The sequence below is a fragment of the Schistocerca piceifrons genome, chromosome 8 (assembly GCF_021461385.2).
Source record: "Schistocerca piceifrons isolate TAMUIC-IGC-003096 chromosome 8, iqSchPice1.1, whole genome shotgun sequence".
Lineage (NCBI taxonomy): Eukaryota > Metazoa > Arthropoda > Insecta > Orthoptera > Acrididae > Schistocerca > Schistocerca piceifrons.
The window spans coordinates 426,250,840-426,274,710 of NC_060145.1; the positions used below are offsets into that span (position 1 = coordinate 426,250,840).

General features: G+C 45.5%; 1 protein-coding gene across 1 annotated transcript in view; it reads right to left on the minus strand.

The window, feature by feature from the left end:
- The window catches only part of LOC124711269 (putative fatty acyl-CoA reductase CG5065), a 245,037-nt gene that overhangs the window by 158,027 nt on the left and 63,139 nt on the right, over positions 1-23,871 (minus strand). Inside the window, exon 2 of the mRNA XM_047241250.1 lies at positions 1,161-1,449. Coding sequence (XP_047097206.1) covers positions 1,161-1,449 — 289 coding nt within the window. The remainder of the gene's footprint in view (positions 1-1,160; positions 1,450-23,871) is intronic.

Genomic DNA, 23,871 nt, shown 5'->3' on the forward strand with positions numbered 1-23,871 from the left:
GGCAAACCTACGTTTCTAGCATTTGTAGACTTAGAGAAACCTTTTGACAATGCTAACTGGAATACTCTCTTCCAAATTCTAAAGGTGGCAGGGATAAAATACAGGGAGCGAAAGGCTATTTACAATTTGTACAGAAACCAGATTGCAGTTATAAGAGTCGACGGACATGAAAGGGAAACAGTGATTGGGAAGGGAGTGAGACAGGGATGTAACCTATCCCCGATGTTATTCAATCTGTATATTGAGCAAGCAGTAAAGGAAACAAAAGAAAAATTCGGAGTAGGTATTAAAATCCGTGGAGAAGAAATAAAAACTTTGATGTTCGCCGATGACATTGTAATTGTGTCAGAGACAGCAAAGGACTCGGAAGAGCACTTGAATGGAATGGACAGTGTCATGAAAGGAGGATATAAGATGAACATCAACAAAAGCAAAACGAAGATATGGAATGTAGTCGAATTAAGTCATGTGATGCGGAGGGAATTAGATTAGGAAATGAGACACTTAAAGTAGTAAAGGAGTTTTGCTATTTGGGGAGTAAAATAACTGATGATGGTCGAAGCAGAGGAAAGCGTTTCTGAAGAAGAGAAACTTGTTAATATCCAGTATAGATTTAAGTGTCAGGAAGCGTTTTATGAAAGTATTTGTATGGAGTGTAACCATGTATGTAAGTGAAACATGGTCGATAAATAGTTTAGACAAGAGAGAATAGAAGCTTTCGAAATGTGGTCCTACAGAGGAATACTGAAGATTAGATGGGTAGATCAAATAACTAATGAGGAGGTATTGAATAGAATTGGAGAAAAGAGAAATTTGTGGCACAACTTGACTAGAAGAAGGGATCGGTTGGTAGGGCATATTCTGAGGCATCAAGGGATCACCAATTTAGTATTGGAGGGCAGCGTGGAGGGTAAAAATCGTAGAGGTAGACCAAGAGATGAATGCACTAAGCAGATTCAGAAGGATGTAGGCTGCAGTAGGTACTGGGAGATGAAAAAGGTTGCACAGGATAGAGTAGCGTGGAGAGCTGCATCAAACCAGTCTCAGGACTGAAGACCTCAACAACAAACAACAGGTATCTGTGTAGTTTTGATCAGATAGCGTAACTTCGGTTTCACTAGATGACTTCCCATCAGGTATATGGTTGTGAGAGTACTCACCGGCGAGCTGAAGATGTCGTCGATGCGCTGTCGGGGGTCCTTGCCCTTCTTGGAGCGGACGAGCAGGTAGATGCGCACGATGCCGGGGCAGACGCGCAGCAGCTTCTCGACGAAGACCTTGCCCAGGAAGCCGGTGCCGCCCGTGACCAGCACCTCCCGGCCGTCCAGCATGCTGCTGATGCGGTCCGGCAGCGACTCCACGTCCAGCGACTCCACCGCCCCGTCCGCTGCCGAAGGCTCCTCGCGCGACATCGTCCTCTCGCTGCCGCTCGTCCCAGATTCCTCCAGCCTGACGACAACGACAACAACCTCTCAGACACGTCTGCCATGCGCGCTCCAGTCATGTAACATACTCCGTCCAAACAGGCCTTGGAAGGCCCAGCGGTACCGACCGGCCGCCTTGTCATCCCCCCAGCCCAGGGGCGACAGCGGTTGCGGATATGGAGGGGCATGTGGTCAGCACACCGCTCTCCCGGCCGTTTCCCTGATCGAAGCCGCTACTTCTCAATCAAGTAGCTCCTCAGTTTGCCACACGAGGGCTGAGAGCACCCCGCTTGCCAACAGCGCTCGGCAGGCCGGATGCTCACTCACCCAAGTGCTAGACCAGCCCGACAGTGCTTAACTTCGGTAATCTGACGGGAACCGGTGTTACCATTGCGGCAAGGCCGTTGGCAGTCATGTAAGATGGCACCTTCCAAATATCTGGAAGACACCTGCACTGGAGGCCATTAAAAAGGCAGCACAACGGAGGCAACATGCAACCAACGTCAAATTGGCATCAAGTGAACACAATCGGCCTTACAGGAAAGGTGACTGATGTGAAGTAAAATACAAGATGTTGTTTATTTTTAGTTTACATAACTTTTTGTACAAAACAGGGTTCTTGTGAGCCAGTACGTGACGACAAGCTTTAGAAAAATTGTTCAAAACAATTGTGACATTCAGTCTTTAAAATTGCCAGCAGTACCATACTCGTAACCTTCTGGATATCTAAAATATTATCGAAACGCTTATCTTTCATTGCCACCTGCAGTTTTGAAAATAAGCAGAAGTGGCACGGAAACAAATGAGGCAAATAAGGAGAATGTTCAAGCACCACTATATATTTTTGGGCCAAATAATCGCATGCGATCTTGCTTTTGTGTGCCGGTGCATTGTTGTGCAACAAGCACCATGTTTCTAGATTTCGGTATTCCAGTCGATCCCAAACAATCCCCGCCCATAAACGATTTGAAAAACCCAAGCGGTGATTTCCATTCACAACTGATCTTGTGGAGCGAATTCTTTTTGGATAATTCATTTTCAATCAAGGAAATGGTGAACAGTGTCTTGATACGGCTTTCTTGCAAGCATACTTTCTTCGGTCTCGGAGATTCTGGACCTTTTCATTCCAAGGTTTGGCGCTTTGTAAGTGGCTCGTACTGGAAACGCCACGTGTCACGACTTTTTACTATGCAAGACATGAAGTTCGGGTCTATAGCGACCTAATTTTTCAGTGTTCCCTTCTGCAATCTTTTTGATCACCAGTGAATGAGTGGCGCACAAAAAGACAACAGATCTTCTTTTTGCCCAGATGTTCAGTTATAATGTGGTACACGATTGTTTTAGGAATTGCAGTCAGCTCCTCAATTAACCTAGTAGACACATAACCACAATTTCGAAGAATAACAGGCACTTTTTGAACATTTTCTTGACTCGAACTGTCGATGATGCCCATGGACGTGGATCATCTTAAGTTAGCAGTTACATGAGTATAAATACGGCCACCTTCATTAAGAGGCAGCTTGTGTACTATATGGTTCGATATGCAAATGGTATTTGAGTGCAGCTGCATAAACTAGGTAGGATCAACAACATTTAATTACATTCTCCAGACAAGGAAAGTTTAAACAGCGGGTTTCTCATTCAGAAATCAGGTTTCAATACTGTTGGATTACGCCTCGAATAAGAAGGATAAACATCTACTAGCATCTATCGCAATTCGACAGTGGAAGTATCGTGATTTATCGATACCGTAATTTATCGTTCCGCAATATTGCTGCTCGCATTGATCGGAATTCAACGACTGCAAGGCGAATATGGAACTGAAAGGTTTGAGAGAGCCATAAAAAAAATCATGTTGGAGCCGAATGGTCCCAAGCGAATGGCGTCAGAGAGGACAGACATTACTTAAAATACACGTTGCCACAGCACATACTGATTACCAACATATTTGCACTCTTCCTGTTCAAGGCATTAGAATATATTTTCCACGACCAGCTAACAAACTATTGAACTATAAAAAACCTACTAGACGAATACCAATTTGGATTCCATAGAAATCGCAGAATAACATCTGCCTCAATAAAGGTAACAGACGACCTGAAGCTTGCCATGGATGCACAAGAGGCAACTATCATGTTCTTCTCAGACTTCAGTAAAGCTTTTGACTATGTTGGCTTCAATATTTTACTTGCCAAACCTATCAGCCTAAATTTCTCGTCAAGTGTAGTGCAACGGTTTCGCTCAAATTGTGACCTCTCGTCAGCAGTGCACCATGTTCGGCACCAAAAAGTCATAATGAAGGCAGGTATTATGAGGCGTCTCCCAGGGTTCGATAATAAGTCCTCTATCCTTTTCACTGAATGTCAATTAATTTGTCATCAGTTTTTTCCTGCTGCAGATACCACTTCTACCTCATGACCTTCAGTTGTATCTAAGTGAAAAACCAATAAACCCCAAGATAGCCATCGAGAATTTCGGTACCGATCTGTGTGCACTATCGAAACTCGCGCAGGATAGAGGGTTAAAGCTAAATCCATCTCAAAACCAGGCGTTGCTGGTTTGTTATTCTAGGCTCACCAGTCAGAAATTTCGGGAATCCCTACCATCTTTAACCGTAAATGGCACAAATATCAACTTCTCTCGTTCAGCAAAGAGTCTAGGAGTACTAATAAATGAAAATCTAAATTTGACTGAGCACGTAGCTGTAGCGTGCAAGAAGGCATCAGCATCTCTACACGCCCAACAAAAAGAAAAAGTGTTTCCTCTTGATCTGAAAAAGAAACCTGTACACACACTTATACTGCCAATTATTGATTACAGTGATGTTGTCTTGCTGGCCATTGGCACCCGGAACTGGTTATGAATGCCTGTGTTCGTTATATCTGTGATGTTCGACACTTTGATCACATTTCACCATCATATGCACAGCTATTCTGGTTGCATGCGGACAGGCGCGAAGATTTCGCTATGGTTTTCTTTCTCTACTGTCTTATCAATGAACACTGTCCCTCACATCTCTCCCCGATCTTAACATTCTTGTCAGAACAGTACTGCTGAAGCACTCGTTCCCATCAAAACAAAACCCGCTGTCCCACTCCATCCTCCAACCACCTCCTTATCAGCAGCAGAACCCGACTCTGGAACAGCCTCCCACATTAAATTAGAGAGCTAAATAACTTCTCCAGCTTCAGTAAATAGGTAGTGACATATCTACTAAAGCAACAGTACGATTACTCTTGTGCCTGTACATACTTGCTACCCTTGTACATCCCTCTCTCCAGCATGATCTTCCTCATTTCCCAGTATTCTTAGCTTATGTAGTCTCCTTAAATTTTCTTTCCCTGAAACTCGTTTTATCAGCAAACATCTATTTTGTAGACCCATAAATTCTTCGTTTATCTGTCACTATTATTACTAGCAACAACTGCAAGTAATACCATGATTAATGCTCTTAGTACATAGTCAGTATAATTTACTCACACCACCTCTGTGGAGACTCAAATGATTTTAATGCCAGTTGTCATACTAAAATTGTTGTTTTCTTGTATAACTATGATGTTCGGTATACTATGTGTATGAAACCCTGGTCCAATGTAAGAGAGGGCTTGATGGCCAAAATCAGATGACGTTAAATACATATTACTCACTTAGCCATGCAGTATCGAAGAGCCACATCATGTGCATTGAGTCAGGAAGCCAGTTTGTCTATAGCAAGACAATTAACCACACGAACATTGCGACAACGTCTGGAGAAGCAGCGAGTGTAAGTACGGCGACCGTTTTGCCACAGCGCTCAGCCTAGCTGCACACTTCCCCCACCACCACCACGCAAAGCAGTCTGAGTGTGAGGAGGGGGAAGAGGCGGAAATTGTGATTGCACCACATTTAAGACTTAGTTCTATATTTCATATTTCTGTCTGCATAGATCACAGAAAAGAACAAATTTTCAGTATTATTTAATTAGTTTTGGTACTCTGAAGACATGTAATTTTTATATGGTACAAACTGTCGACTTATGGACAGACACAGACAATTTGACAGAATTTCGCACTCAGGTTGCCACATAATCGTGACGTACTCAGTTTCATAATCGAAAAAAGGTCTTTCACACACATACGTTGATGGAAATGTAGAACTTTTGCAACCTTATTACAGAGACCTGGAAACGACTTGAAAACAGCAATGTAGACATCCTGGACATTTTTAAAGCAAAAGGATTTGTCTTTAAAAGGGGAATTTTCTTGCAAATCAATAAGTTACATGTGCACATGCATAAGGGTGCTCTCAACAGAAATGGCAAACAGCTCGAAAACAAATGTAAGATTGGCAGTCTCCTCGAAAAATTTAGGAAGCTATCGTAATTCTTTCTAGGCCACGCTGAATTCTTCAAATCTCGCGTTTTCTTTAACATCAGTGAGCTTAGGAAACTGGACCATGTTCGTCAGAGTTTTTCCCTTCTACAATGCGATTTTCTTCTTAAATGCACATCAAATACACATTAAATCAGAAAGAAGTTGTTTCTCACAATGCAATGTCTTACTGTGAACAGTGTGTAAGTAAGTTCACTTTAAATTCGGTGTTTAAACCCATTTGGAATGGTCTAATTTTCGTTTCTGAACTATTTCCTTTGTAAATTCAACAAAAGTGTGTTTTGAATCGAAAAACCGTTCCATGTATGCCCCTTGGCTTAACCAACGTATTTTTCGGTATATAAAGTCCCCACACACCTCCTACAATTCTATCGAAAACTTTTCCAGTTGACAGTGAAATAATGCCTACGACTTCAGAAATTTTACTATTCGTATCACTAATTTCTTCACGTGCTACACGTCTGCAGATTTAGCACAAAATGCTTTTAGATGTACAAAACAATGAATCCTGTATTTTGCAGTTGACAGTGAAATAATGCCTACGACTTCAGAAATTTTACTATATGTAAAAGTGCTTTTTGATGTACAAAACAATGAATCCTGTGTAGCAATCGTTGTAATTATTTGTTTTTTCACTGTCAACAAAATCTTTAAATTCTTTCTGCATGTTATTGTAATATAATTTGATAGCAAATTTGCAGTACCCATCACTTATGCGGCTGCATAATACACTACTGGCCATTAAAATTGCTACACCACGAAGATGACGTGCTACAGACGCGAAATTTAACCGACAGGAAGAAGATGCTGTGATATACAAATGATTAGCTTTTCAGAGCAATCACACAAGGTCAGCGCCGGTGGCGACACCTACAACGTACCAGCATGAGGAGTGTTTCCAACCGATTTCTCATACACAAACAGTAGTTGAATGGCGTTGCCTGATGAAATGTTGTGATGCCTCGTGTAAGGAGGAGAAATGAGTACCATCACGTTTCAGACTTTGATAAAGGTCGGATTGTAGCCTATCGCAATTGCGGTTTATCGTATCGCGACATTGCTGCTCGCGTTGGTCGAGATCCAATGACTGTTAGCAGAATATGGAATCGATGGGTGCAGGAGGGTAATACGGAACGCCGTGCTGGATCCCAACGGCCTCGTATCACTAGCAGTCGAGAATGACAGGCATCTTATCCGCATGGCTGTAACGGATCGTGCAGCCACGTCTCGATCCCTGAATCAACAGATGGGGACGTTTGCAAGACAACAACCATCTGCACGAACGACGTTTGCAGCAGCATGGACTATCAGCTCGGAGACTACGGCTGCGGTTACCCTAAACGCTGCATCATAGACAGGAGCTCCTGCGATGGTGTACTCAACAACGAACCTGGGTGCAAGAATGGCAAAACGTAGTTTTTCCGGATGAATCCAGTTCTGTTTACAGCATCACGGTGGTGGCATCCGTGTTTAGCGACATCGCGGTGAACGCACATTGGAAGCGTGTATTCGTCATCGTTATACTGTCATATCACCCGGCGTGATGGTATGGGGTGCCATTGGTTACACGTCTCGGTCACCTCTTGTTCGCATTGACGGCACTCTGAACAGTGGACATTACATTTGAGACGTGTTACGACCCGTGGCCCTACCCTTCATTCAATCCCTGCGAAACCCTACATTTCAGCAGGATAATGCACGACCGCATGTTGCAGGTCCTGTACGGGCCCTTTTGGATATAGAAAATATGCGACTGCTGCCCTGGCCAGCACATTCTGCAGATCTCTCACCAATTGAAAACGTCTGGACAATGGTAGCCAAGCAACTGGCTCGTCATAATACGCCAGTCACTTCTCTTGATGAACTGTGGTATCGTGTTGAAGCTGCATGGGCAGCTGTACCTGTACACGCCATCCAAGCTCTGTTTGACTCAATGTCGAGGCGTATCAAGGCCGTTATTACGGCCAGAGGTGGTTGTTCTGGGTACTGATTTCTCAGGATCTATGCACCCAAATTGCGTGAAAATGTAATCACATGTCAGTTCTGGTATAATATATTTGTACAATGAATACCCGTTTATCATCTGCATTTCTTCTTGGTGTAGCAATTTTAACGGGCATTAGTGTATATACTGCGAATCCTCGTCCCTCTTTTATGTCATTACCATTCATTTTTAAGGGATTGTGATAGCCAGATACCACGAACAAATAGCGAAGGGTACATAGCTCTGACATCGCGATTCCACCGAAATGAAGAGAGTTGTGCCGACTGAAAAATGCCGCACTATGCCGAGTACCTCCGAGAAGGACCGAGTGAATCCGTGACAGGCTGAGCCACGGCCCACACTCCTGGCCAGCGTGTAGCTTGGCACGCCGTGTTCGTCCTTGCTGTAACCTTTCGTCCCTCTGATGGACGACACCTTAAGATACAGGATGCACACTGCGGTGGGATCCTTGGAGAAGTAAGAACTATGTAGCCTGGAGCTTATCTGATGTCTGCCAGACTTCCCCCGACTTTACGACTCGGTCGACCTCGACCGACGGCTTCCGCATTGCACTTATTCTCTTTACTGCCCCTCAGCTGAATACCTCGACGCAACTGTATGTTACAGAGTGTTCTTTTATCGCTGCAACAAGAATGGCAGTTCTCACTTAAGCAGACATTCGTTGATAACTGCGGAAAAAGGACTCCCCCCTCTCACAAAGAACACTTTAATGCCTCTATATATTACATAAAGTGTTCCAATCTGCGTAGCAAGAAGGACTGTTACGAGTTAGAAAAATAAATCCAATAATTACGGAAAAAAGGCTTTCTTCTTTTTACTGGAGAGCGAACTTCCTGAGTTCTTGTTCTTCGCTGTTTAGAAGTTCGAAAACTTTCGTCAAATTACCCTTCCCTAAACAACCTTCCGAAATGCCTTCACAAAAGAAGACGAAGTAAATATTCCAGAATTCGAATCGAGAACAGCTGCCAACATGAGTAACGAAGAAGTAAACATCCTCGGAGTAGTGAAGCAACTGAAATCACTTCATAAAAGGAAGTCTTCTGGTCCACACTGTATACCAATTAGGCTCCTTTCGGAGTATGCTGTGCATTAGCTCCATACTTAACAACCATATATAACCGATTGCTCGACGAAAGATCCGTAACCAAAGACGGGAAAGTTGCACAGGTCACACCAATATTCAAGAAAGGTAGTAGGAGTAATCCACTAAATTACACGCCCATATCGCTAGCGTCGATATGCAGCAGGATTTTAGAACATAGTTTGTGTTCGAACATTGTGAATTTCCTCGAAGGAAACGGTCTATTGACACACAGTCAACATGGGTTTAGAAAACATCGTTCCTCTGAAACCCAACTAGCTCTTTATTCACATGAAGTGCTGAGTGCTATTGACAAGGGATTTCAGATCGATTCCGTATTCCTGGATTTCCGAAAGGCTTTTGACAATGTACCACACAAGCGGCTCGTAGTAAAATTGCGTGCTTATAGAATATCGTCTGAGTTATGTGACTGGATTTGTGATTTCCTGTCAGAGAGGTCACAGTAAGTAGTAATTGACGGAAAGTCATCGAGTAAAACAGAAGTGATTTCAGGCGTTCTCCAAGGCAGTGTTATAGGCCCTTTGCTGTTCCTTGTCTATATAAACGATTTGTGAGACGATCCGAGCAGCCGTCTTCGGTTGTTTACTGATGACCCTGTCATTTATCGACTAATAAAGTCATCAAAAGATCAAAACAAACTGCAAAACGATTTAGAAAAGATATGTGAGTGGTACGAAAAGTTTTAGTTGACCCTAAATAACGAAAAGTGTGAGGTTATGCACATGAGTGCTAAAAGAACTCGTTAAACTTGGGTTCCACGATAAATCAGTCTAATCAAAAAGCCGTAAATTTGACTAAATACCTAGGTATTACAATTACGAACAATTTAAATTGGAAAGAACACATAGAAAATGTTGTGGGGAAGGCAAACAAAAGGCTGCGTTGTATTGTCAGGATACTTAGAAAATGTAACAGTCCTACTAAGGAGACTGTCTACACTACGCATGTCCGTCCTCTTTTAGAATACTGCTGCGAGGTGTGGGATCCTTACCAGATAGGACTGACGGAGTTCATCGAAAAAGTTCAAAGAAAGGCAGGAAGTTTTGAATTATCGCGAAATATGTGTGGGAGTGTCACAGAAATAAACAGGATTTGGGCTGGAAATCATTAAAAGAAAAGCTTTTTTCGTTGCGACGGAATCTTCTGACGAAATTCCAATCACCAACTTTCTCCTCCGATTGCGAAAATATTTTGTTGACACCGACCTACATAGGGCGGAACGATCACCACGATAAAATAAGGGAAATCAGAGCTCGTACGGAAAGATATAGGTGTTCATTCTTTCCGCACGCTATACGAGATTGGAATAATAGAGAATTGTGAAGGTGGTTCGATGAACCCTCTGCCAGGCACTTAAATGTGATTTGCAGAGTATCCATGTAGATGTAAATGTACCACTATTTCATCAGTTAACGTAAAGTGAGAGGGAAAGTCATTTTCTCCAGCTGTTGGAGAACGGTGTATGCTCAGTTCTGGACACTTAAGTGCTTATCTATTGGTTATCCAGACACCTAATTGAGGTTTCTTCAAAGGAATGGTGTCCTGATAGACAAGCGTTGCGTTATGATTGCTAACACTTTACGGAGGAGGTCCTGGAATAAAGTTAAACATACGAGAAAGCTGATTAGCCATTGGGGCAGGTGCCTCCTTCGTCGACTCGAGATCAAAAGAGTGTTATTCAAGTCATTGGAGAGTGGGTTGGAGAGCGTTAAATCGTTGTCGCAGAACTTGCTGCTATCGTTATGTGACTGAATGCGATACGAAGTACATACACTGTTGGCCACCGTAAATGCAACACCCTGAAGGAAGCATCCGAATCAAGTGAAATTTACACCATGGGTTTGCAGCGATGAGATATGCAACTGATTAGAATGTCAGCGCAGACGCACATCACGTGCGCCTGTGGCGCCACCTCATAGCGCCATTTAAGGCTTGGCGATTTCGACGAGTGTACGTTCGGCACGTGTGTTTACCTTGTGGTTGTTTCACAAGACGATCAGTTATGCCTCGTAGACAACAGCGAACATCGTTTGATCAAGTATCCGAGTTCGACAGAGGAAGGATAGTGGCTTACCGAGATTGTGGATTATCATACAGAGAAATCGCTAGTCGTGTTGGACGAAACCAAACAACTGTAATGCGGATATGTGACCGTTGGATGCAGGAGGGTACGACGGACCGACGTGGTCGATCGCATTCACCTCGGTGCACCACTGCACGTGCTGATAGGCAAATTGTGCGCATGGCAGTGACGGAGCGCTCAGTGCCATCCCGAACCATAGCACAGCACATTGCGTCTGTAACGCATCATCCAGTGTCTGCGCGTACCATTCGACGCCGTTTACAGCAGAGTGGTCTGTCCGCAAGACGTCCATTGCTTCGTCTACCATTGACGCAGAACCACAGACGTCTCCGTCGCCAATGGTGTGATGACAGACGGATGTGGACGGCAGAATGGAATGACGTTGTCCTTACTAACGAGGCACGCTTCTGTCTGCAGCACCACGATGGTCGGATTCGAGTGTGGAGACACCGTGGAGAGAGGATGCAGGACAGCTGCATTATGCACCGCCACACTGGTCTTGCACCGGGTATTATGGTATGGGGCGGTATTGGATATTACTCTCGCACGCCTCTAGTACGCATTGCCGGTACTTTAAATAGCCGGCGCTACATATCCGAGGTGCTGGAGCCAGTTGTCCTTCCTTACCTCCAGGGCTCGGCCACAGCCATATTTCAACAGGATAATGCGCGACCACACGTGGCACGCATTGTCCAAAGGTTCTTCGTCAATAACCAGTTTGAAGTGCTTCCCTGGCCGGCTCGCTCTCCGGATCTTTCGCCGATAGAAAACATGTGGTCCATGGTTGCTCAACGAGTGACCCAGATTACATCCCCAGCTGCCACACCAGATGATCTTTGGCAACGTGTGGAAGCTGCTTGGGCTGCTGTACCCCAGGAACACGTCCAACGTCTCTTTGACTCAATGCCGAGACGTGTGGCAGTGGTGATCTCCAACAATGGCGGCTACTCTGGCTACTGATTCTGGCAGGAACCACATGTCACAGACGTCTGTAAACGTAATCATTTGATACTTGGTCAACATGTTATCTACAAAATAAATTTTGTTGTGCTACCTCTTGTCTTTCTTGATGTTGCATTTACGGTGGCCAGCAGTGTAGATAACAAATTATCAGCGCCAGATTCGTGGTGACCGTTGCTCATTCTTCCACTCCGTCATGACGAGATCGCTTGTAGCAGGTCTATTTTTGTGCAGAATATGGAAAGAGCCAATAAAGGGTTTTCGGTGATGTATGAACAGTCATTGTTCCCCGGCAAATAGTTCAGCTGCCGATCATCTGTCTCTGGACCGTCCTTTCGTCTGGCTCCGTCTCCTACTACAGGTGTTTCGCTGGCCACTAATAATCAACTAAACAATAGAGGGAGAACCAGGAAGCTACAAATCAGTGGAAGTCAGTAGACTCTGATAATGAAACCGTACAGTATATTCAGAAATTAACGCACGAGTACGAGGTAACCCTGTCACGTCGTCTTCCTTTACACCCTCTTGGCGAGTAATTGATTTGCTGTAGGACAAGCTAGAAGTTACAAATGAACTCTGAGATAAAAGAAAAACTTTGGCGGCCACTGGATGAACGTGTGACGCTACAGCGTAGTTTCAGCTCGCAGGTGGCAAAGATAGTAAACAGAAGACATGCCGTTACCAGGTCATAAAGCCCTTCCGAATTTCCTTTCGTGTACTCAGTTGGAAAGTAGCTATGTCTCGCAGACAGACGCGTGAACGCAGATGTCAGCATTTGAAAGAGGACGTGTAGTTGGGTTGAAATGAGCTGATTGGAGTAATTGGCAAATCGCTCGACGTTTGAATAGAGGCGAAGCCACGATTTTGGGAGGAATAAATGAACCGTGATCGATCTAGAAAGACGACGGAATATGAGGACCAAGCAATCGTCAGAGAGGCAGTCAGAGCCCCGGATTTATTGTTATCATCGATCTCTAGTGCGCCGGCCGTTGTGGCCGAGCGGTTCTAGGCGCTCCAGTTTGAAAACGCGCGGCCGCTACAGTCGCAGGTTCGAATCCTGCCTCGGGCATGGATGTGTGTGATGTCCTTAGGTTAGTTAGGTTTAAGTGGTTCTAAGTTCTAGGGGACTGGTGACCTCAGATGTTATGTCCCATAGTGATCAGAGCCATTTGAACCATTTGAGCCATCTGTAGTGCAACTGGTGCTTCAGTGACCACAGGGCCCATTAACATGCGACTCAAGAAAGGGAAGTGCGCTTACGCTGCCCCTTGCACTGACTACCATCGACCTCTGTGTACCAACAGTCCTCTATGCAGTGGTTTCAGGTACATTCGGCATGGAATATCATTGGATGGGGTAGGACTGTCTCCAGTGACGAGTCTAGCTTCGAACGGCTCCCCTATGACCAGCTATGACGTGTCTGGATGGGCCCCGGACAGCAATTGGATGTCAAACTAACGGTCCCCTGTCGTACGGCCCAACAGCCAGCAGTGACGCTCTGGGCCGCCAGTTTATTTCATTGCAGGACTCCTTAGGTTGTCATCCGCGGCACATTTACAGCACAGCAGTACATCGACGATACTCTATGCTTCGTTTCGTTGCCCTTCATGGAAAACTATCATGGGCTGACATTTGAGCAAGATAATGTCCACCCGCACACAGTGAGAGTTTCTACTGCTTGTCTTCGTGCTTGCCAAACCCTACCTTGGCCAGCAAGGTCGCCGGATCTCTCCCCAACTCCCAACGTTTGGTTCAAATGGTTCAAATGGCTCTGAGCACTATGGGACTTAACAGCTATGGTCATCAGTCCCCTAGAACTTAGAACTACTTAAACCTAACTAACCTAAGGACAGCACACAACACCCAGCCATCACGAGGCAGAGAAAATCCCTGGCCCCGCCGGGAATCGAACCCGGGAACCCGGGCGTGGGAAGCGAGAACGCTACCGCACCCCAACGTTTGGAGCTTTATGGGCAGGGCCCTCCAACCAGCTCGACATTCCGTCGATCCAACGCCTCAATTGGACAGAATTCAGGAGGACAGCCAACAACTGTGTCAATCAATGCCAATCCGAATAACTGGTTGTATAAGGACCAGAGGTGAACCAATTTGTGAAGCTCTTTGTCTTGAATATATCTTCCAAGTTCTACGAGGGCTGGAACTTAAACAGAGGCAGCTATTTAATCACAACCGATACAAAAGAGTTACATGTTTGCACCTGTTACTGTCCTTCAAAGGCCGGCCGAAGTGGCCGAGTGGTTCTAGGCGCTACAGTCTGGAACCACGCGACCGCTACGGTCGCAGGTTCGAATCCTGCCTCGGGCATGGATGTGTGTGATGTCCTTAGGTTAGTTAGGTTTAAGTAGTTCTAAGTTCTAGGGAACTGATGACCACAGAAGTTAAGTCCCATAGTGCTCAGAGCCATTTGAACCATTTTGTCTTTCAAAGTAGTCACCAGCGTTGTGTCGAACCCGTTGCCAGCGATGTGGGAGGCATAGTATACCGTCAGCAGAGCCTGTTCTGTTGATGGTGCAAATGGAGCGGTGTACTGCCTGCCGAATCTCTGGAATCGTTCTGAAGCGAATGCCACAAAGTGATACCTTCATCTTCAGAATGTGGATGGTGCACTACTTACCAGCCACAACGACCGAACAGAGCAGCTACAGCTTGCGCTGTATACGCCCACGCATTGTCGTGCAAAATTATGGGTGGGTTGCGCAGAAAGTGTAGCCGCTTCTTTCTCAAAGCTGGTTGCAGCTGATGCTCCAAAAACGAACAGTAAGACTGTGTATTGATGGTCTGCCATGGAGGAACGTAATGCGTTAGGATAACACCATCACAGTTTTACACGAGAATTACCATAACTTTCTCCATACTGGGGCTCTGACGGACTTTCGACTTTCGCGGCGACCCCTAATGACGCCATTAGTTGAATTGGCGTTTCAGTTTTGGATCTTACGATGTGGCTCATGGTTCGTTGGTTGGTTTGGGGAAGGAGACCAGACAGCGAGGTCATCGGTCTCATCGGATGAGGGAAGGACGGGGAAGGAAGTCAGCCGTGCCCTTTGAAAGGAACCATCCCGGCATTTGCCTGGAGCGATTTAGGGAAATCACGGAAAACCTAAATCAGGATGGCCGAACGCGGGATTGAACCGTCGTCCTCCCGAATGCGAGTCCAGTGTGTAACCACTGCGCCACCTCGCTCGGTGATGTGGCTCATGTCTCATCCAGTGTTACGATACGGCGTAAGAAAGTCTCTCATTCGCCCTCATAGCGCTCCAACTGCGTCTGAGCAGCGTCGTAACGCATTCATTTCTGCATTTCCGTCAAGTCATGCGGAACCCATCGTGACGCAATTTTTCGCATGCCCAGGCGTTCCTTCAGGATGCGAAGCACAGTCGTATGTGCTAATCTGGTTTCGTGGACGAGCTCACGAATCGTATTGCGTCGATCACTGTCCGCTAACGCCGCAACTGTATACACTTCTTCAGAGACGCTAGGACGACTTGCCCGATGCAGTTGGCCGACCTTCGTTGAAGGCTTGTACCCAACGTGCCACGGATCTGTACGGCAATGCCGATTCCCCGCACGCCTCTTGAAGACCTTGATGACACTGTTGTGGTGTACGATGTATGGCACATTCAACCTTGATCCGACTCCGTTGTTCTGTTTCGAAAACATAGTGACACCGTTACGTTAGACCGCTCGCTCACACGTTACAGTGTTTCCCACGATGATTATGTGTACGCCGGTGACGTGGGACGAGCGAGTCCATTTATTCGGAGGTAAAGTATGTATTTCAACAACTTGTGCTATCAGCGACAATAGTAGATTCCATTGCACAGTGTCTCCACAGCGTTGTTGGCAATATTTAAGTTCCAACATACGTATAAATAGTTGCACTATCAGAAAAATGTCCAGTCCCTAAAGAGAGTGCAGAGAGTGGAACACAATAATGAAAGAATGGGTAACGGATTCTACCACAGAAAACAGGGATTGGACGGTAAAGCTTACCACACTATGACATGTGGATTTGCAATGCCAGTAACTCGCGGTACAGGTTCCGCGATGGCACGGTCGCAACCCCTGTATTCGTCGTGCGCTTCTTAACGCAAATCATGACGGACAGCTCGGATATGGCTAAACACAATGCTGCTCCCAAAGTGATGGATTGCAACACTTGCAATAAAACGGCGGTAATTTCCACGCTATGACTCTCGCAATGCACTGTACACTCGTTCAGGAACTGCAGATGAATAGGTCTGCTACTTGTAACTTCGGATCTTCTCAATGTCCCCTACCAGCCCTATCCGGTAAGATTCCAGTCTGACGAGCGATATTCAAGTAATGGTAGAACGATATTCTGTAAGCTATTTCCTGTGTGGGTGAACGACATTGCCTGAGGATTCTTGCGATGAATCTCAGTCTGCCATTTACCTTACCTGCAATTAGTTGTATGTGGTTATTCCACTTCAAATCACTCCATAATATTACTCGTTGTTTTTATGGAAGTGACTTCTTCCAGTGATTATTCTGCAGTCGTGTACTCCATACTTTCTTACTAATATTATAAATGCGAAAGTAACAGTGTTATGTGATCACTGCTAAACGGCTGAACCAGATTTCGATGAAATTTGGTTTGGAGAGGAATAACACAGGCTACTTTAGGAACTGGGGAGTGGTACATATTTTTTATATCAGTGAACATAAACCATATTTTTTAAAAAATATCAAATTTGTTGCATAGTATACACGTTGTATAATATACAGGGTGGAGAAAAAATGTGTCACACCATTTTAACCCTGGATAGCTGATGCCAGTAGGAACCAAAATTACTAATGTTGTGTAGGTCGGCAACCCAAAATTTTTAAACTTCGGAAACTTGGCGCCACGTGCTCCGATTGGTCGCTGGATTGCCCTGTTGCCGGATGCTCTGGACAACGCATGAGCGAGAATGCTTTGCCTGCTGGAGATCGCGATGTATCCAAGGAAGGACGTTTGTATGTGCGAACTGACAACCATAGCGCTGCCCGTCAATCCACTAACGGCAACGGAGCACTCCGACGGCCAATCGAAGCGCGTGGCGCGTAGTTTCCGTAGTTTAAAAATAGTGCGTTGTCGAACTACACAACACTAGTAATTTTCTTTCCTAATGGCATCAGCTATCCAGGGTTAAAATTTTGTGACACAATTTTTCTCCACCCTGTATAGCTACATCAATATCACAACGCTTAGCCATGTGCTCCTGCCTATGACAGACAGCACACACCGGTCGGCAGCGATGCAGCGAATGCTGCGTCATTGTGCGTTACGCAGACATGTGAGGGCAACCGATGTTATTGAATGTCCCATACCTTACTTACTCACCATCGTTTACATAACCTAATTAGTGATATGAGAGCACAGTAACGGGCAACAGGTAGTCATACCATGATGCGGGGTCTTTCTGGCTATTATATGCAATACGTTACATTTGTTTATTTTGAGGGTCATCTGCTAATCCCTGCACCAAGCGTAGCATTTCGCTATAATTTTCTAGCAATGCGACTTCCACATTTACAACAGCCTTATCTGCGAATGGCTTAGACGAGCTTTAGGCCTTACCCAGCAAGTTATTTATACATGTATTTCTCTTCATGCTACGCTCTGTTTGATAGGAACTCTTCAATGTAATCACTAAGCTGAGCTGATATTCTATACGCTGGTCTTTTGTTCATATAAATGACGGTACGGTAGTGTGTTGAACATGTTCTGGATGTCAAGAAACACAGATTAATTTTGGGAGCCGCCATCTGCTGCCTTCTGGGATCCTTGCATGAACAGAGAAATCTGGGTTTCAAAAGATTATTGTTTAAGTAATCCATGTTGATTTCCAGATGGAGATTGCCAGTCTCCAGAACGGCCATAATACGCGAGCATAAAACGTGTACCAAAATTTAGCAATAGATTGAATGCAGAGATATAGGACTGTAGTTTTGCACATCTTCTTGTGAAGGAGGATAAACAGTGCATATTACGACTTGTTTCGTACGCTTCTTTATTCCAGCGACGGATATTGGCTGGAATCTGGGACCCGAAGCAAGATGGTCAACTTGACCTCGGCGAGCAACACTTTTTAGAATGGTGGACGCGTGATCGCGACGGTATACGAGTATTTCCTTTCATTTGTTGCGTTTACCCAAAAGTGAATATCAGTTCAGTCTAGCCATGTTTTGCAGAAGAGATGCGCCGTTTACGTAAGGACTGATGCGCCCGAGTGGACTGCCTGGGAAAGGTTAACGAGTTGCCGCTGACTCGTGACAAATGAAGAGCTCCCCCCTGGTCTCCACTGTGCCAGTGGAGAGACCGGCGCGCCTGGGACGTTACTCAGGATGGCTTTCCTGGTCGACGAGGCTTTTGCGCTCATTTTCGCTCGTCACGCACCGAAGACGGCGCGTTTCACACCGCCTCCGTGGCGGCACCAACTGAACTCGTGCGACTCGTAATAATCTCTACACAATTCAGGGCTGTGTAATGGTGAACCGAGGAGAATGAAAAGGATCCGCGGCGGTTGCGTACTTTAAGACCACTACAGCTCAATTAAGAAGAATGTCTACATTTAACTCCTTGGGAAGTGTTAGTACATTACGCGTGAAATTCAGATGGTAAACCCAAAGAGAAAATAGTCCGTTTTTACTTGGGAAAGACAGATCTTTGGTAAGCCAAACGGCATTGCTAAGGGAACTTAGCGGTACTCAAAAGTAAACGTGAATACTGGTGAAACCATATTGCGTAAGCCTTCATAAACACGAGATACAGTTGATACAGTGACGCAACAGTGAAGAAAGGGACGTTCTACAAGTTTAGTCTCGACGTGAGACACAGCTTTCTCGTCACAAAAATTGGCGAGCACAGCACGTTTTTGGCCAAAATACTCTACCTGACAAAAAAGTGGTGCCCCAATTGGGGAAGAGGAAACCAAGTGAAACGTCAAGGGTTGATGGGGTATGTGATGTTATTTCAGTGGTTACGAAATCGAGTCAAATTTACGAAGAACTGATGAGTATGCTGTTGCACATTCTTTGGCCTGGATGCATGCAATGATGCTGTTGTGACGGTCGCCATAAAGCCATTGTATCCTGTCCTGAGCCAAGCTGGCCCACAACTGTTGACACTGGTTGACCCGTGTTCTATCGGGGCAAAATACGGCAATCTTGCTGGCTACAAGGAGACCTCTACATCACGCTGACAGCTATTAGAGACACTTGCCGCAAGTGGAGGAACATTGTCCCGTTGCAAAATGGTACCAGGGTAGCAATGAGGATGCAAAATGTCCTCGACGTACCATTGGGCCTCCACAGTTCCGGCAATCACTTCCAACCCTGGCCTGAACTCTCATCCGGTGGCTCCCCGCACTACGACGCCAGGAGTAATAACATTTCGCCTCTCCGAAGCACTGGAAGAATGGGAATTCTCCTCTGGTCGCTGCCATACTCGCCGTCGATGATCGTCGTGGGCGGTGTAGACCTGTCATCCATCGCTGAACAGAATGCACCTCCATTCACTGACTTTCCATGCTTCCTGCTCCCGGCAACGCGTCAAAAGCAGATGTTATATTTTATTGTATTGTATGTTAACCTTGGCCCTAGAAATGACGGAGAGGCTCCGTCCCAGCCGCAGTGGTCCACAACCCTACGAGGACTACCGCGCCGGTCGGGGTGGCCGAGCGGTTCTAGGCGCTTTAGTCTGGAATCGGGCGACCGCTACGGTCGCAGGTTCGAATCCTGCCTCGGGCATGGATGTGTGTGATGTCCTTAGGTTAGTTAGGTTTAAGTAGTACTAGGGGACAGATGACCTCAGATGTTAAGTCCCATAGGAACGTCTCACACCAGACGAGTGTAACCCCTATGTTTCTGTGTTTGCGTGGTAGAGTAATTGTGGTGTATGCGTATGTGGAGAACTTGTTTGCACAGCAATCGCCGACTTAGTGTAGGTGATGCGGAATAAGGGTGTGATAGTATGGCAACGAACTATCGTGAAGTTTCACATGGAACTAGGAAAATTTTCAACTGAAATCTAACTTTTACTAAAAGATGTGTATGGCGAAGACTGTTTATCGGGTACCCGAGTTTTTGAGTGGTTCAAGCGTTGCAAGGCGGCTGAGAAGACTTTGAAGATGACTCACGCCCTGGATTTCCTTCAACATCAAAAACGGATGAAAACAGCGGAAACGTCAGTAATCTGACTAGATGTGACCGCCGGTTGAGTACTCCATCGATTGCTGAAACTCTAGGAATTGATAAAGAATGCGTAAGACAAACTTTACATAAACAATCCAACACGAGGAAAGTGTATGCGAAACTAGCCCCGAAAATTATGACTATTGAAGAGAAACAAGCTCGTGAAAATGTTTGTACTGGAACTTTGAGTACCACTGAAAATGATCCAGATATCTTGGAAGAGTGGTAACTTGTAACGGAACTTAAGTTTTTCACTCACGATTCAGAAAATAAGTGCCAACCCATGCTCCAGACAGGGCCAACTTCACAGAGAGCGAAAAAAGCACGAATGAGTAAATCAAGATTTAGAGCGAAGATGATTGTTTTTTTTATTATATTCATGGAATTATTTATGCTCACTGGGTTCCTGAAAGTGAAACTATTAAACATCATTACTGTTTCGAGGTTTCTGGTCAACTCCGTGAGGAAATAGGGAAAAAAGACCCAAATTGCGAAAGAACAAGTCATGAATTCTACATTAAGACGGATGAACCGGCTCCTACCGCATTGTCTGCTGAGAGGTTGCAAGCGAAGTACAGCAACCCAGTGTAGGATGATATGATTTTAATCTGTTTTCCAAAGTCAAATCTACATTAAAAAGCCAGCCGGAGTAGCCGAGTGGTTCTAGGCGCTTCAGTCTGGAACCGCGCGACCGCTACGGTCGCAGGTTCGAATCCTGCCCCGGGCATGGATGTGTGTGATGTTCTTAGGTTAGTTAGGTTTAACTAGTTCTAAGTTCTAGGGGACTAATGACCTCAGATGTTAAGTCCCATAGTGATCAGAGCCATTTGAACCATTTCTACATTAAAAGTAACGCGATTTCATTCCGTTGAAGCAGTGAAAGGTAAAGCGGCACGTGTCATCAAGGAGCTCACAGAGGAAGACTTCCAGCATTGTTTCCATCAGTGGAAAACTCTCATGGGGCGTTGTAGGGATAGAAGAGGAGAGAATACTGAGGGTGACAGTAAATAAATATGTATGTTTTTTAAATAAAATGTTTTACCGTGATAGTCCCCATATTTTATAGCCACATCACATATCTTCATTGTGAGTTGGCTGCTGAACACTCCCGCCTTCCAAGATAACAACAGTCTTGTTCACAGGGCCACATACATATATTCGCAGGTTGACAATCACTCAGGCGCCCTATGGTACCTTGACTGCCTCGTTAAATCATCCGATCTCAATCCTCAATCAGATAGAAAATGTTTGGGACTGTTCGGGTAAGTAGGTATTTGCTGTGGATTTTATAGGCACATGTATATGTGCGTTACCTGTCTGCAAAATGAGCTGGATAACATAGGCTACATGTAGCAGTGGTTATAAATAAACCTGGTCTGTCAACAAACTTTGGGAAAGTTGGTGTCCGGTAAGGATTTTATAGGCACCTACTTACATGTGGGTTGCGCTTATTCAAAGTGAGCCAGATAACATAGGCTACGTGTATCAGTGATTATAAATAATCAAGGTCTGTCAAAATATGGAGTCTGCTTGGGAAAGTCGGTGTTTGCTATTGATTTTGTGGGTACCTACTTACTTGTGGGTTGCGCATACTCTTAATAAGCCACGTTATACACTACTGGCCATTAAAATTGCTACACGAAGAAGAAATGCAGATGATAGACGGATATTCATTAGACAAATATATTGTACCAGAACTGACAAGTGATTACATTTTCACGCAATTTGGGTGCATAGATCCTGAGAAATCAGTACCCAGAACAACCACCTCTGGCCGTAATAACGGCCTTGATACGCCTCGACATTGAGTCAAACAGAACTTGGATGGCGTGTACAGGTACAGCTGCCCATACAGCTTCAACACGATACCACAGTTCATCAAGAGTAGTGACTGACGTATTGTGACGAGCCAGTTGCTCGGCCACTATTGACCAGACGTTTTCAGTTGGTGAGAGATCTGGAGAATGTCTTGGCCAGGGCAGCAGTCGAACATTTTCTGTATCCAGAGAGGCACGTACGGGACCTGCAACATGCGGTTGTTCATTATCCTGCTGAAATGTATGGTTTCACAGGGGTCGAATGAAGGGTAGAGCCACGGGTCGTAACATCTCCGAAATACGTCAACTGTTCAAAGTGCCGTCAATGCGAACAAGAGGTGACCGAGACGTGTAACCAATGGCACCCCATACCATCACGCCGGGTGATACGCCAGTATGGCGATGACGAGTACACGCTTCCAATGTGCGTTCACCGCGATGTCGCCAAACACGATTGCGACCATCATGATGCTGTAAACAGAACCTGGATTCATCCGAAAAAATGACGTTTTGCCATTCGTGGACCCAGGTTCATCGTTGAGTACACCATCGCAGGCGCTCCTGTCTATGATGCAGCGTCTAGAGTAACCGCAGCCATGGTCTCCGAGCTGATAGTCCATGCTGCTGCAAACGTCGTCGAACTGTTCGTGCAGATGGTTGTTGTCTTGCAAACGTCCCCATCTGTTGACTCAGGGATCGAGACGTGGCTGCACGATCCGTTACAGCCATGCGGATAAGATGCCTGTCATTCTCGACTGCTAGTGATACGAGGCCGTTGGGATCCAGCACGGCGTTCCGTATTACCCTCCTGCACCCATCGATTCCATATTCTGCTAACAGTCATTGGATCTCGACCAACGTGAGCAGCAATGTCACGATACGATAAACCGCAATCGCGGTAGGCTACAATCCGACCTTTATCAAAGTCGGAAACGTGATGGTACGCATTTCTGCTCCTTACACGAGGCATCACAACAACGTTTCACCAGGCAAAGCCGGCCAACTGCTGTGTGTGTATGAGAAATCGGGTGGAAACTTTCCTCATGTCAGCACGTTGTAGGTGTCGCCACCGGCGCCAACATTGTGTGAATGCTCTGAAAAGCTAATCATTTGCATATCACAGCATCTTCTTCCTGTCGGTTAAATTTCGCGTCTGTAACAATTTTAATGGGCAGTAGTGTATATGCTATGTTTAGCAGCGATTATAAATAATCCGGGGCAGTCAACAAACGCTCCGGATGAAGTGTATGCAGCAGTACGCGGCGTGATGTGTGTGGCGCAGCACACAGCAGTGAGTGTGCGTGGACTCTAAGCGGTGTCATCCTCCGACGAGGCAGGTAATGTCAGGGGCTTCTGCCGAAACCTGTTGGGCGGTGACAAAGATCTTCTCTCGAAGCGTGCTCTCATGAAGTTTTCAAATCTTCTTGTTTTATCACACCGCGTCATTACTTCGTAGTTCTGCAGCCTACGGGGCAGGAAAGTGAAATGATCGATTATTCTGTTTCATCGACCGTGACGGAACGGTTAGCTGCGCAGCCCGGGGCGGCGGCAGTGCTCATTAAGCTTCCCGTTTGTGAAGTAAATCGCGTTGCCTTGCACTGGATTTTTTTTTTTTTTGTGCTGCTGTCTACCTTATCAAAAACAAGAAAATACTTCCGTGTTTTCTCGCGGTTGCTGCGAAGTTTGCACAAATTGTAATACAGTAGTTGCATCCAGCGTGCACGAGCAGGACAGCGATAATAACAAGTATTAACATGCAGACACGCCTTACGTCACTGAAACACCGGGTCGACCGTGTCAGAGACCTTGGCTGCCTCACAAGGCGAGCGGGAACGGCGTCCGTCAGCCGACGAACTTCGTTGCTAGTATTCTGAAAACACGGCTTCCAGG